The sequence below is a fragment of the Centropristis striata genome, chromosome 6 (genome assembly GCF_030273125.1).
Source record: "Centropristis striata isolate RG_2023a ecotype Rhode Island chromosome 6, C.striata_1.0, whole genome shotgun sequence".
Taxonomy (NCBI): domain Eukaryota; kingdom Metazoa; phylum Chordata; class Actinopteri; order Perciformes; family Serranidae; genus Centropristis; species Centropristis striata.
The window spans coordinates 16,208,737-16,220,513 of NC_081522.1; the positions used below are offsets into that span (position 1 = coordinate 16,208,737).

Consider the following 11,777-nt stretch of genomic DNA (forward strand, 5'->3'; position numbering starts at 1 on the left):
GATTAAAAAGTGATTTGATTTGACATTTACAGTATTTTCATAAATTAACCTTATTCTCCGCCACTAACAGCTAGTCATATGGGAGACAGACTGTCTGGTTCAGCCATCCCTCCTGAGGTCCAACCTCCTCCATCTGGAATATCCTACAGCCCTGTTCCCAGTCAGCACCTTCAGCCACAGGTGTCATGCCCACAGACACAAAATGACCAAACGCAGCAGCCGCAGTCAGTGGTGAGTCATGTTGAAAACGGAACAAAATCTTCTGTGTTGAAGAGAATAAGAGGATTTGCCTTTGCTATGTGCACTTCAGAATTATCAAGTTTTTTAAACTTAAAAAGACTACAGATACATTCATTTATTATACCTCTTTGCTATACATGTGCCTCTTGAGATATATGTCTTTGGTCTTGTAATTTGATCTGTTTACTGTATTCTTTGCCAAATCTTCACCACATGTTTACTCTCTGTGGTGCTTAAGGTTCAAACCCAGATGAAAGGTGTTCAGCCTGAAGTTGTTCCTGTTGTGCCCGGCAGCCAGTCGGTTCCAGGGGCACCTCCACAGGTATATTTTTTACTGCATGTCCTAATGTCTTTAAAGATAAACTGAGAAGCGTTGTTTTACTGACCCCTGGTTAAAAGTTTCACCCACCAATAAATCTAATAGTAATAACAGGTTGTTCTGGACACACCCTGAGTACATTTCTATATCACTGCAGCAAATGTGAACTTCAACCACTCAAGGTCAGAAAAACAGTTTCCAGAGGGAGTTAAGTTAACGGCATATAGCTTGTGTTATCTGCCTCAGGCTGCTGCGTTGAAAACACCTCAGTTCTCAAAGTCCGAAGTTTTCCAGTCTCTTCTGTTATATTTCCCCTAGTTTTCTTTCCTTTCCTGTCTCAAGTTTCCTACTCTTACCCTGTGTTCTCTTTTGTTTCTTATAGTACGGAGTTTACTACCAACCATCGCTTCCCCCTCAGGTAGATAATATGTCCCATTCTCCTGTTACACCTGTGAATACACGTACCGCCTTTCTGGGAAACAAAATAAACATAGTATCTATATTTTTATAGATATTTTGTTAGTTTTGACTTAATTATAATTGGCTTTTAAAAAATATTGAATTACGTTATCCATACAAAAATATTACATCCAGTAGTTTTTAATAACCTTGCACATCCAGTGTGGATTGACATGCAATCTACGTGTCTCTTAAATACACTGTAGATTTGACATTGTTCACTGATAAATAACTTGACATCCCACAATGTCAAATAGATAAATGCTCTGAGTTATGCAGCTCAGTTGTTTAATAAGTAAGTGCATGTGTTTGGAATAGAGCCAAAGTAAATCTCTGAAAGATTTTCAGGTTTTCTGGAACTCGCCAAGATGCGACTATGAATGTGTGTCAACTGTTATGTGAAACCTCTCTGATTTTATTTGTTTCTGCCATTCCCTCTTTATCACTTCTATTTTTACAGATTCCCACCCAGCAAGTGATGATCCCCCCATCTGCTCAGCCATCACCCCCCCAACAGCAGCAACAGCCAGAGAGCAACATGACTCTTCAGAGCTCCACTTTACCCCAGGCACAGACCGGAGCTCAGCAGCCACAGGTGACACACACCTCTCCACTGATCCTACTGAGCATGCACATTAATTTGGTCTTGCTTTGAGACAAACACTGACATAACACTTCACCGTAATATAGTATGGATTTCATTCTGTCCATTTTTATGTTTGAGCATTTTCTAAATCTATTTTTCTTTTCTCTGGACTCAACTCTTATTACGATGGCTGTCCCCTTTTTTCTTCCACTCTTTTCCTTTGCATGCTGCTCATTCCTGCATGACTCTTAGTCTTGGACCAGTGATCCAAGCACTCCTATCCTGTCACCTCCACTCAACGCAGAGCACCTATACTTCCTCTATCAGGCCTCATGCCTCTCTGTTTTGCAGGTACTCTAAAGAGCACAAAACAAAGTTATGTAGGTCAGGTGTAAAGCATTGGTTCATGCCTCCTTACACTGTTCTTGTTCATTATAGTGTGTACATTAACCCTTCAGAAAAATGTTTCTAGGCTGCATTTTTTATTTTATTTTTTTTTATTTTACGGATTTGTATTGAATATTACGCATTTATGTAAATTTTATTATATGGCACCAGTGAACATACAATTGCCATAAGGAGGGCAGTTGTTGTCAAGATCAAACAATGTTTTTTCTTCACCCACATTTAACAAACCACAGACAAAAATATCTTCTTAAAAATTAGAACATAACAGGGTTTGTTTTTGCCACTGTTAAATTTGCAGTATTGCAACTATCCACAGGACTGGAACTAGAAATTCATACAACAGCAGTTCCCTGTATAAACTTAACTAATATCCATATAAGCACAGCAGCGAAAAAAATGGGCACATTTGAAGGAAGTGAAATGAAAACTCCATTACACAGCAATATTTACACTCTGCCTGAGAGCTGAATAATGGCGTTGCTTGTTGTACTCCGATAGTTTCAACAGGTTTAACAGCTCCATCTCGTGGATGGTCTAGTTTAAATTGTTTCTTTCCTGTAAATCATTAATCAACATAAATTACCTAAATAAAATTGAATGAATGCATGGGAATAACGTTTAGATGATTATGGGTTTACTCTGAAAGTCCCTGAATTATTAAAATGTGTTATAGACAAACAAAAGGACTTTCCAGTTGAGATTTGCTGTTGACATGAAGTTGATTGATTCATGGCAGTTTTCTGTGTTTCAGGCCCCTATGAGTGTTCCTCAGTCAACAACAGTGGAGCAGGCAGGATCGTCTGCTCTGGTGCCGCCATCTGTAGAAAGGTGAGATGAAAGGGTTTTGTTTGTTTATTTTTAAACAAATCAGGTTTCAACAGCACTCCACTTCGTGTCCTATCTCTCACTCATGGCTCCATTCTTCATTCAGCTGCCTGTCAGATGCAGCTTCAGGTCTTAGTGACGGCAATGATGGAAGCTCTACATCAGGAGGTCGCCATGAGGGGCGCTCACTGAAACGTCACCAGCGGCGATCTGTACGCAGCCGATCACGACATGAGAAGACTGCAAAGGCCAAGCTAAATGTTCTCAGTGTATGTATTTGAACTAATGAGTCTATTCATACTCTGGCTGAAGCTCTTTGTCTTGACACAGTTTTAACTTGAACAAATGTTTTGCAGATCTCTAATGTGGGAGACAGAGTAGCAGAGTGCCAACTGGAAACCCACAACAGGAAGATGGTGACCTTCAAATTTGACCTTGATGGTGACAATCCGGAGGAGATTGCACAGATTATGGTAGTAGTGGTTCAATAGCTTTTCCCTCTAAACATGTAGGAAAGGTTAACTGTCATATGGTTGCTTGTTATAGGGATGCATAGTATGGATTCTTTTTTGCCAATACCGTTAAAAAAAAAGACATACCTGCTTCTCATGGCCAATACCCTTCAAGATAACGGACAATTTCACATTTATGTATTTTAAAAAGAAGTCAATAACCTGTAGTTCATACACGCCACATATTAATATTGTATATACTTTTGCATGGCTACTGTTTACAATATCCCATTGAATTGGCAATTGAAAAAATAATTTACCGTAAAGAAACATAGGATATATACGAACATTGCCACAATTTATTGTATTTATTTTTAGCAGCAGAAGTTTGAAGTTCTTGTGCTTTGTGTTTCAGGTTGAGAGTGAATTTATCTTGGAGAGTGAGCGGGAGTCCTTCATCGAGCAGGTCCGTGAAGTCATAGAAATGGCAGATGAGAAAGGAGAGGGCATGAAGGAAGGCTTTCCTCAGGTATTTCTTTATTACACGTCAGCCATATTAGCCAAATACACATTTGCGCAATTATGATCCTCCCCTGCTGAACCACGTTTATATTTTATCTCCTTGCAGATGAGTGATCACCAACAACAGCCTGAGCTGTCAGTTCCCATGCTGCCAGGTTAATGAACTTTTAAACTAGCCAATAATCCAGTTCTCCAATCCAGTGATTGCTTCTTATAAAGTCAAATTTCCTTCTCATATCTTACTGTTTTTTTTTTTTATCTTTCTCTCAGGCATTTCCCCCAGCACTACAGCCCAGGTGGTGCATTCAGCAGGACGAAGGTTTATAGTCAGCCCAGTTCCAGAGTCTCGTCTTAGAGAACAGTTCTTTGGCGCTTCTTCTGCTAATACCTCCTTTGGAGATGAACAAGGTGAGAGAATAGTTTTTTATTTCTCTGTGTAATTGAACTGTTCCTACAGTTTGCATTGATACATAATAATACATTTGAAACTGCATGAAAATAAGTATTTGGATGGGTACAGAACAATTGTCAAGAGACTATATATGATAATGACCTAATCTACTGTTTACATAGGCTGTCACTGATACTCAAAATGATCATATTTAAATTTAACTTCTTTTCTAGCTCCCTCTATGCCATTGGGCCTTTCTCTGTCTGCTCCATCTGGGACACTCCAGCAGGCTTTCAGTAAAATGAAACAGGCTCGTGTAGAGAGAAGCAGCACCCTTGATCCCCCTCCTGCTGAGCAAGAGCCAGGTGCTGTCTCGGCTACTGAGGCTGGACTTGGCCCAAACTCTAACAATATCCTGGCTCCTCCAGAAGCTGTAGCTTCCACTGCTAGCACTACATTTCCTGGCGTGCCTCTCACATCTACGGCAACATCTTCACCACCTCCCTCAATTGGGAGGGTGTCCCCTCCACCTATTTTCACTCAGCCTCAAACTCCAGCTCCTGTCACCAATGATCCCAGTTCATCTCCCCAGGTGTCCCATGAAACGGCCCCCTCACAGCTTCCACCAGCTGCCAACACCCCACCCACCTCTTCCAATGTTTCTCCTCCATCAGTGCAGACCTCTGTCCCTGCTGTACCTGGGCCTCAGCTGAGCAGTTCTCTCTCTTCTGTTGTTACATCCGGCAGTACTGCCACTGGCCCTGCTTCAGAGCAGCAGCCTTATAATAGTGCTGTTTCGTCCTCTCAGTCTGTGAATTCATCCATCCCTGCGCTCACATCACAGCACACAACCTCCCAGTCTCAGAGTGTCCCCATTTCTACTCAGCCCCCTCCTCCCTCCTCATTACCCAGTCAGACCCAGGTCCAGCCTCAGACAGTGGACTCAGAGGGTGCTGAGGTGCAGAATAAGAATGCTGGCAGAGATGATATCCAGGCTCTAGATAAGAAGCTACGGTCCCTCTTTAAAGATCAGAGCTCTACATCTGCATCAGTGGATCAGAACACAGGCACCTCCTCTCCTCCCACTGGGACTTCTTCCCCTCCACCTGGAGCTGCCCTGGTCCCCCCATCCAACCTTCCCCTCTCCCAGCAGGGTGTTCTGGGCCCCACAACCACCCCAGGACAGGGTATTACCCCTGCAGGACAGACACCTCCAACTAAACCCAGGGCACAGGTTGGTGAAAACTGCAGCATCAATGAATAAATCAAAAATACTCTAATAGTCAAAATAATATAATATTTTGACTTACCTCCTATCTTTGTTATTTTGTAGACTTTACCTACTGGATTTGATCAAGCTGCTACCCCTCCCTCTGATCTTGCACCCCCATTTCCTGGACCAAACCAGGTGAGGTCTACTGTGTACTACCCACTTTTGTAGGCTTTAACAGATAGTGTAAATGTACAAATGTACGACATAATGTTTCTTATATATCCTGTTTGTGTGACTCCACATTCACAGCAACCCCTGGGTAATTTGGACGCCCAGTTGAGGAGAGCTCTGAGCCCAGAAACTGTACAGGGAAGTAACAGGGTCCACCCTCCAGCAGCGGGATTCACTCTGGGACGTTTCCAAGTAAGTCAAAGTCTCAAGTTAATTTTTTTCGGTTAATAATGCCTTTTCACACCAGGGACAAAACAAAACAAATATACAGACTATTCATTGACAATTTTTTTACGTTCATATATTTCACACCAAAGTCGCCTTTCGACTGAGGATTAAAGTTTCACACCGTCACACAGTCTTTTGATACATCGTCGTCATTTTATTGGATTGCTTGTCTTTTATATGTCTGAATTTGCTTATAGAGCTAGATGGCTCCTGATTTTTAAAATTACATGCAGTCTATTCACAGAAGTTATTTGTATTTGTTCCTAAAACACCTTAAAACAGCTAAACCTCTTAAGCCTTGTGCTTGGTTTCTTAAAATGTTCTCCCTCCTCTCTTCACAGGTGTCTGTTGCTGCTGATGGTGCGTCGAGCAGTGTTCAAGATCCTTCCAGCATTGTTTCCTCTTCTTCCCTTACTCCGTCCTCTACCTCCTCCTCCTCCTCCTCCTCTTCATCATCTTCCTCCTCTTCCTCCTCCTCCCCCTCAAGTCCAGAAAATACCCTCCACCGGTCATGCTCTCTGTCCAAAGGAGTTTGTGAAATTGACACTGGAAGAGGAGCTTCCTCTGTCTCTGCTGAACCTGCCAGTCAACCCACCACAATTGGGCGCTTCCAAGTGTCCACAAGCACCAATACCACATCTGGGCCAACCACTGGCTCTAAAGTGGGACGTTTTTCCGTCACAGGTATGTTCCAGCAAATTAGGCTAGCTTTGTGCAAAGCCTTCCTTGCTCATTACTAATTCACACAGGTACCTCCTAAACCATACTTTATGAGTACCATATAAAGCTGATGCTTCACACTATCTCACCAGTTATTTCACTGCTAGCCTGAGCAGGCTGAATGAACCATTATAAACATTTTAAAAGTGGATAAAAATATTATTACAGATATCCTTTTTTGTCTTTGATAACTGGCCGTTTTATAAAGCAGTGTGATGCCCTGTAAGATGCATTTATAGGAAGTCATGCACTCTGTGTGTGCAACTCTCTCATTTTTGTATTTCTAAATGTATCCCATTGACAGAGTCAGTAGGAATTCTTATTTAGAGCTTTGATAGCATTTACTAATTCACTTATCTAGCCTCTGAGCTTGAAAATCCATAATGTTTGAACCGTATCACAAGATAATCCTTGGATGTGTGGATGTGTCAGTAAATTAGCATTAAACAAAGATTTTCTTCTTCCTGTGCACAGATTACAGATGTTTAGTGTGTATTCGAAGGCTCTATCTCTAACACCTTATGTGTTTAATTTCTCTCAGTGACCCCAGCTGCAGCAGCAGGCTCCAGTCCATCACATGGTTCCAGTATGCAGAATGGGCCCTCATCCTCAACGTCTGATCCTCAAAACGCACACAAAAATTACAGTAGTGACAATGACGACGACTCAGAAACTGAGGACGAAGCTTTGCAGAAAGAAATAAGCCGTCTCAGAGAAAAGTACGCCACATGTTCACAATCCTGCTTTACTCTTATAAGTATTACAGCTCAAAAGTCAAAACATATATTTCAACACAACTGTGTGTCTTCTCCTGTCACAGACATATGACAGAGATCCAGACATTGCAGTCTCGTCAGAAAGAGGAAATAGAGGCCCTGTTCACGCGGATGGGAAAGCCTCCCCCTCCTTCTGTCTACTCCCCTGCTGTGGCAATGGCTGGAGGCCGACGAAGGATTAAAAGCAAAAACCACAAATCTGCTCGCAGTAGTGGACAGCCCAGCCCCATACATTCAGGTAAGGACACGCAGAAATGTGCTGCCCACTGCTCCTAAGCATGAGTTTGAATTTCCCAATTGTGGGACTAATAAGGGAATCTTAATCTTAATCTGAACTGGCTTGTTCAGCTCTCAGGACAAATGTAATACTCATTTTGATGTGAATACAGCAATCAATCACTGAGGCTGTTTAATGGTGTGTGTTAAAATGGTGTGCTCCTGGGTAAATGTTTACACGTCACATGCTTGTATGTTCAGGATCACCGGCCTCAGCTCAGAGTCTTCATGGTTCAGAGTCCCCTCCAAAGGAGAGTTCACCATCAGCAACAGATGCATCACAAATTAATAACTCATCCATAAAGCAGCTTAGATCCTCTCCATCCATGCCCAGCCTCAGTAGTTGCTCCACAGGTATGTGCAATCACTTAATTTTGTCACAGTGAGCTGCTTGAATTGATCCCTTGAGTCTTTTTCCAAGTTCACACCTCACCTCTTGTTTACCAGGAGCGAGTGGTACCAGCTCCACAAATGGTTCAGGTCATTGTCAAAACCACTCTAGTACTCTGACCCACGTGACTGGACCCACTCCTCCTTCCTCTCACAACCAGAAGGGCAAGGGCACCTTTACTGATGACCTGCACCAACTGGTAGATAACTGGGCCAGGGATGCCATCAGCCTCTCCCAGTGCAAGAGAGGTCCTAAAACTGGAGCGCCAGCACCACTGGGACATGATGTAGGCATTTAGTATTTTCTTCCAATGTAATAGGTGTCATTTGAGCATTTTATGGCTTTGTGGCCTTCTGTGATGCGTATGTTTTTGTTGTTGTCAGGTAATAATCCTGAGTTTTTTCACTATCACAGATTATTCCTCCGGCCAACATGGGGCGTAAATTCTCAGCTCCAGGCTACCTCTGCCCAACGCTTCCCACGCCTTCCACCACCACCACATCCACCACGTCCACGCACCTCCCCAATCCAGCTAATCCCTCTGCTCCTTTGGGGCCTCGTAAAGGCTCTCTGGGCCCTGTTGCACCAGGGTTTGGATACGCCTCAGCCCCGTACAGTGCTCCTCAGTGGGCAGGACCCACAGGCACATGCCAGGTCAGCATGCTTAACCCTGCACAGCCACTAACGCAGTACCAGCCACCTACAACAGCCTCTGTGTCCCTGCACCAAGGTTACCACATGGGAACAACACAAGCTCCCCAGAATTCAGTCAACCCCGGAGGGTCCAACCTGAGGCCTACGTAGCCCAGTCGCAGCCCTGATCCAGGCTAAGACAGAGGGCCAGACAGGGCAGACAGTCGTCAAACGAGAACCACTAGCTTTCATTGCAGTTGGCTGGTTTGCTGGCTGAGTATTGCGCTTTTTTATTTTTATTTCACCTTTTATTATTATGTGTTTTTTTTCTGTATTAGAGTTGACCTGTGTGGTTCAAGTCCTCTCAGACAGAACGAAATCTGTCTGGCAATTGGAGGGAGAGTGCAATACACATCCACAGCACAGGAGTGTCACACTTAGCCTGCCATCAGCTGTGGAATTGATCTGTGACGAGTCAGTTGGTTGTGTCTGGTGATGTCATGATGCACAGGTGTAACCAACAGCAGCCAAAGATGTCTTTTGAGAGCAGATGTTGCAACATCGTCATTCCTTTGAAGAGGAGAAGTTAGGCGGGATTCTGGTTCAAACCCTTACTGGTCTGACTTTAAGCCGAGCTGGGACCGAAGACAGTTAAATTTGCACACCACATAGTTAAACGTGTGCGCGCACACACACACCTGACTAAACATTAACCTGGTTGAGTGACTTGGGATGGTTGGTTAAGTTCTCTCAGAGAAGGTACGGGGGGGAGTGTACACCAAGTGGGAGATGGGAGTGGGACAGTTGGTTTGTCCCAGATGGATTAGCAAAGTGTGAGTGATTGAGTTGGGAGAAGAAAGACAGAGTACGTTAGGCAGGAGTGTAATGGATAAGGTTTCAGTAGGAATACATCCCAATGGCTACCTATTTAGTAAAATGCAATAACAGCAAATAGTAGATGAACTGTCCCTTGTAACTGTGGCCTTAATCCCCAAACACATTTAAACATTGACTTTGTACATAGATATTTCTTCACTGGGTTATGATTCCATGTTTAGCATATTTATGTCCCTGTGAGTCTGGTGACATTGTGATTTAAGTTCTCCATCCATACAGATTTATTATACAGATTTATTCATGTCTGATATGAAAGCCAGTGGATCTGCCACATTAAAAGCATTGTCCTGGTGTTGACCACCATTCGCAGTGTGAGACTTAAGAGGTGATGCTGCTGCTGTATATCACAATCTGGTTGAGGGTGTTTGCAGGGTGTTTTTTTTTTTTTCATATTTTTTAAAATGCAAGAATGAAATACGAATCCCAATTCAACACATAAAACAGCTTCACTTAGTGCTGATATGATCAGTTTAAATTCTGCTTGTATCACAGAAACAATTTTGGTTAATATAAATAGTATTTGTGGAAGATTTTAGTCCCTGAGGGGATGAAGCATCCCCACTCCTCCCAGTTGTTTACACAGATGGTGCACAGTACACAGATGAACAGGTTGTTAGTGAGGTCATGCCCTCCGCTCATAACATTTAGCCGTCACCTCTCAAATCACAAGTGTCTGGGGTTCTCTCTTTCTGTGGTCTGTTTTTGTATGCGTATATTTAATAAAACAAATGTTCTTTATGGACCTGTATTCAGCCATCAGATTTTGATGTTGTTTCACTGTAATATTATTAAAGGTTGTTAAACAACATGTAGTTAAAGGAATATAAAAAGTGCAATTGCAGGGTTGTTGTTGGTATCCTACTCGCCACGCAGGAGTGATCCTGTGGTTTATTAAGCTCTTCTCTCTGACTGCCCTGCCCCTCCTTTTCTATTTTATTGTATATATGTTCATGTGAGGTAAATGCTTTCACGTAATGCTCAGTCACTAGAGTATGCTTGTGGTGACCCACTCTACATGCACATGCACACTGTAACCTGTAAACATGAGGAACACTTTAGTGCCTTGCATCCTCACTAATGACAAGTTCCAGATTCATCTAGTTCTGTAGCTGTGACTGCACTGCAGAAAAACAGTTAACTAAACCTGCACATGATGTAAACACAAAACAGGTGGCTTCATAGCTGTCATACGGCCAGCTCAGAGGATGTAACACTCTGAAGCGTTAGACAAGACACCACACAGGACTGCAGAACAAAGAGCACACTGAGTAATGTGGAAGCGTTTATGTTCTCTCTACAGTTCCATTTGTGTTGGTTGTGTATTTATATTTGGCTCATGCGTACATGGATTTGTTTTTTTCATTAAACCATTTCATAGACGCACTTGTTCTGGCAGCGAGTGAGCTGTATAAAGGTTAAAAAGTTGTCATGCTGGCTTAACTTTTGTCTCACCACCTCACGAGTGCCATGCTGTCATTGTGACTTGTTCGCCTGCTCGTAGATTGGATGAATAGTTAAACTTCTCTAGAGAAAAAATAAGTTACTGCAATGCAGAATATGCAATGTTTAAAGTTTTAAAAGGGACTGAGGGGTAATGGAAACATTTGCATGCTGAGGGTTGTTACCAACTTCAATGTTTTTGATATTGGAATATTAGAGACCTTTTTCTTTCTTTTTTTTATTCTTTGCCTTCCTGAGGGTGATCACGAAGTGTTGACCTGTTTGAATGCCATTTACCAATATCACAGGCACAACTTAAATATCAAACTATCTGCATATTATTTCTGCATGCCAGCTTCACTGGTGTTTAATCTTACAAATGACAACCAGCTCACAACTGGCTACTGTACAGCACAAGCTAAAAAAAAAAAAAAGCTCTTAAGGTTCATATGCTACTACGCTATTATAAGTAATTCTCACAGACCTCTGCAGTGCTGTTTGAGGCTACTGACACGCAGTAATATCTGTCAAGCTCTTATTTCTGATCCCTCCTTACTGACCTCCTGTGATTCAGTGTCTTTTGTGTAAATTTTTCACATTGTACAAAATGTAAAAACAAATAAAAATAATATCAATTAAAGCACGCCTTTGTATCATTGTTTGAAATTGTGATGACCAGATTTCGCTGTTTTACTGGACCTGAAGGCTTCAAAATAATTATCTAAATTAAATATCTGATAAAGTAAGCAAAAATCAAAGTTAATAAAAAA

The 11,777-nt window shown here is 42.3% G+C and overlaps 1 protein-coding gene across 2 annotated transcripts in view; it reads left to right on the top strand.

Moving 5' to 3' along the window:
- The window catches only part of LOC131972744 (serine/threonine-protein kinase WNK1-like), a 30,568-nt gene extending 18,921 nt beyond the window's left edge, over positions 1–11,647 (top strand). For both annotated transcript variants that reach the window (XM_059334439.1, XM_059334440.1), the window contains exons 10-28: positions 71–231; positions 479–562; positions 942–977; positions 1,479–1,613; positions 2,764–2,840; positions 2,944–3,106; positions 3,194–3,310; positions 3,705–3,818; positions 3,918–3,966; positions 4,082–4,219; positions 4,436–5,436; positions 5,536–5,610; positions 5,725–5,838; positions 6,216–6,558; positions 7,136–7,313; positions 7,415–7,608; positions 7,848–8,000; positions 8,094–8,323; positions 8,452–11,647. In XM_059334439.1, coding sequence (XP_059190422.1) covers positions 71–231; positions 479–562; positions 942–977; positions 1,479–1,613; positions 2,764–2,840; positions 2,944–3,106; positions 3,194–3,310; positions 3,705–3,818; positions 3,918–3,966; positions 4,082–4,219; positions 4,436–5,436; positions 5,536–5,610; positions 5,725–5,838; positions 6,216–6,558; positions 7,136–7,313; positions 7,415–7,608; positions 7,848–8,000; positions 8,094–8,323; positions 8,452–8,841 — 3,752 coding nt within the window. In that variant the 3' untranslated portion in view covers positions 8,842–11,647. The remainder of the gene's footprint in view (positions 1–70; positions 232–478; positions 563–941; positions 978–1,478; positions 1,614–2,763; positions 2,841–2,943; positions 3,107–3,193; positions 3,311–3,704; positions 3,819–3,917; positions 3,967–4,081; positions 4,220–4,435; positions 5,437–5,535; positions 5,611–5,724; positions 5,839–6,215; positions 6,559–7,135; positions 7,314–7,414; positions 7,609–7,847; positions 8,001–8,093; positions 8,324–8,451) is intronic.
- Positions 11,648–11,777: the final 130 nt, after the last annotated feature.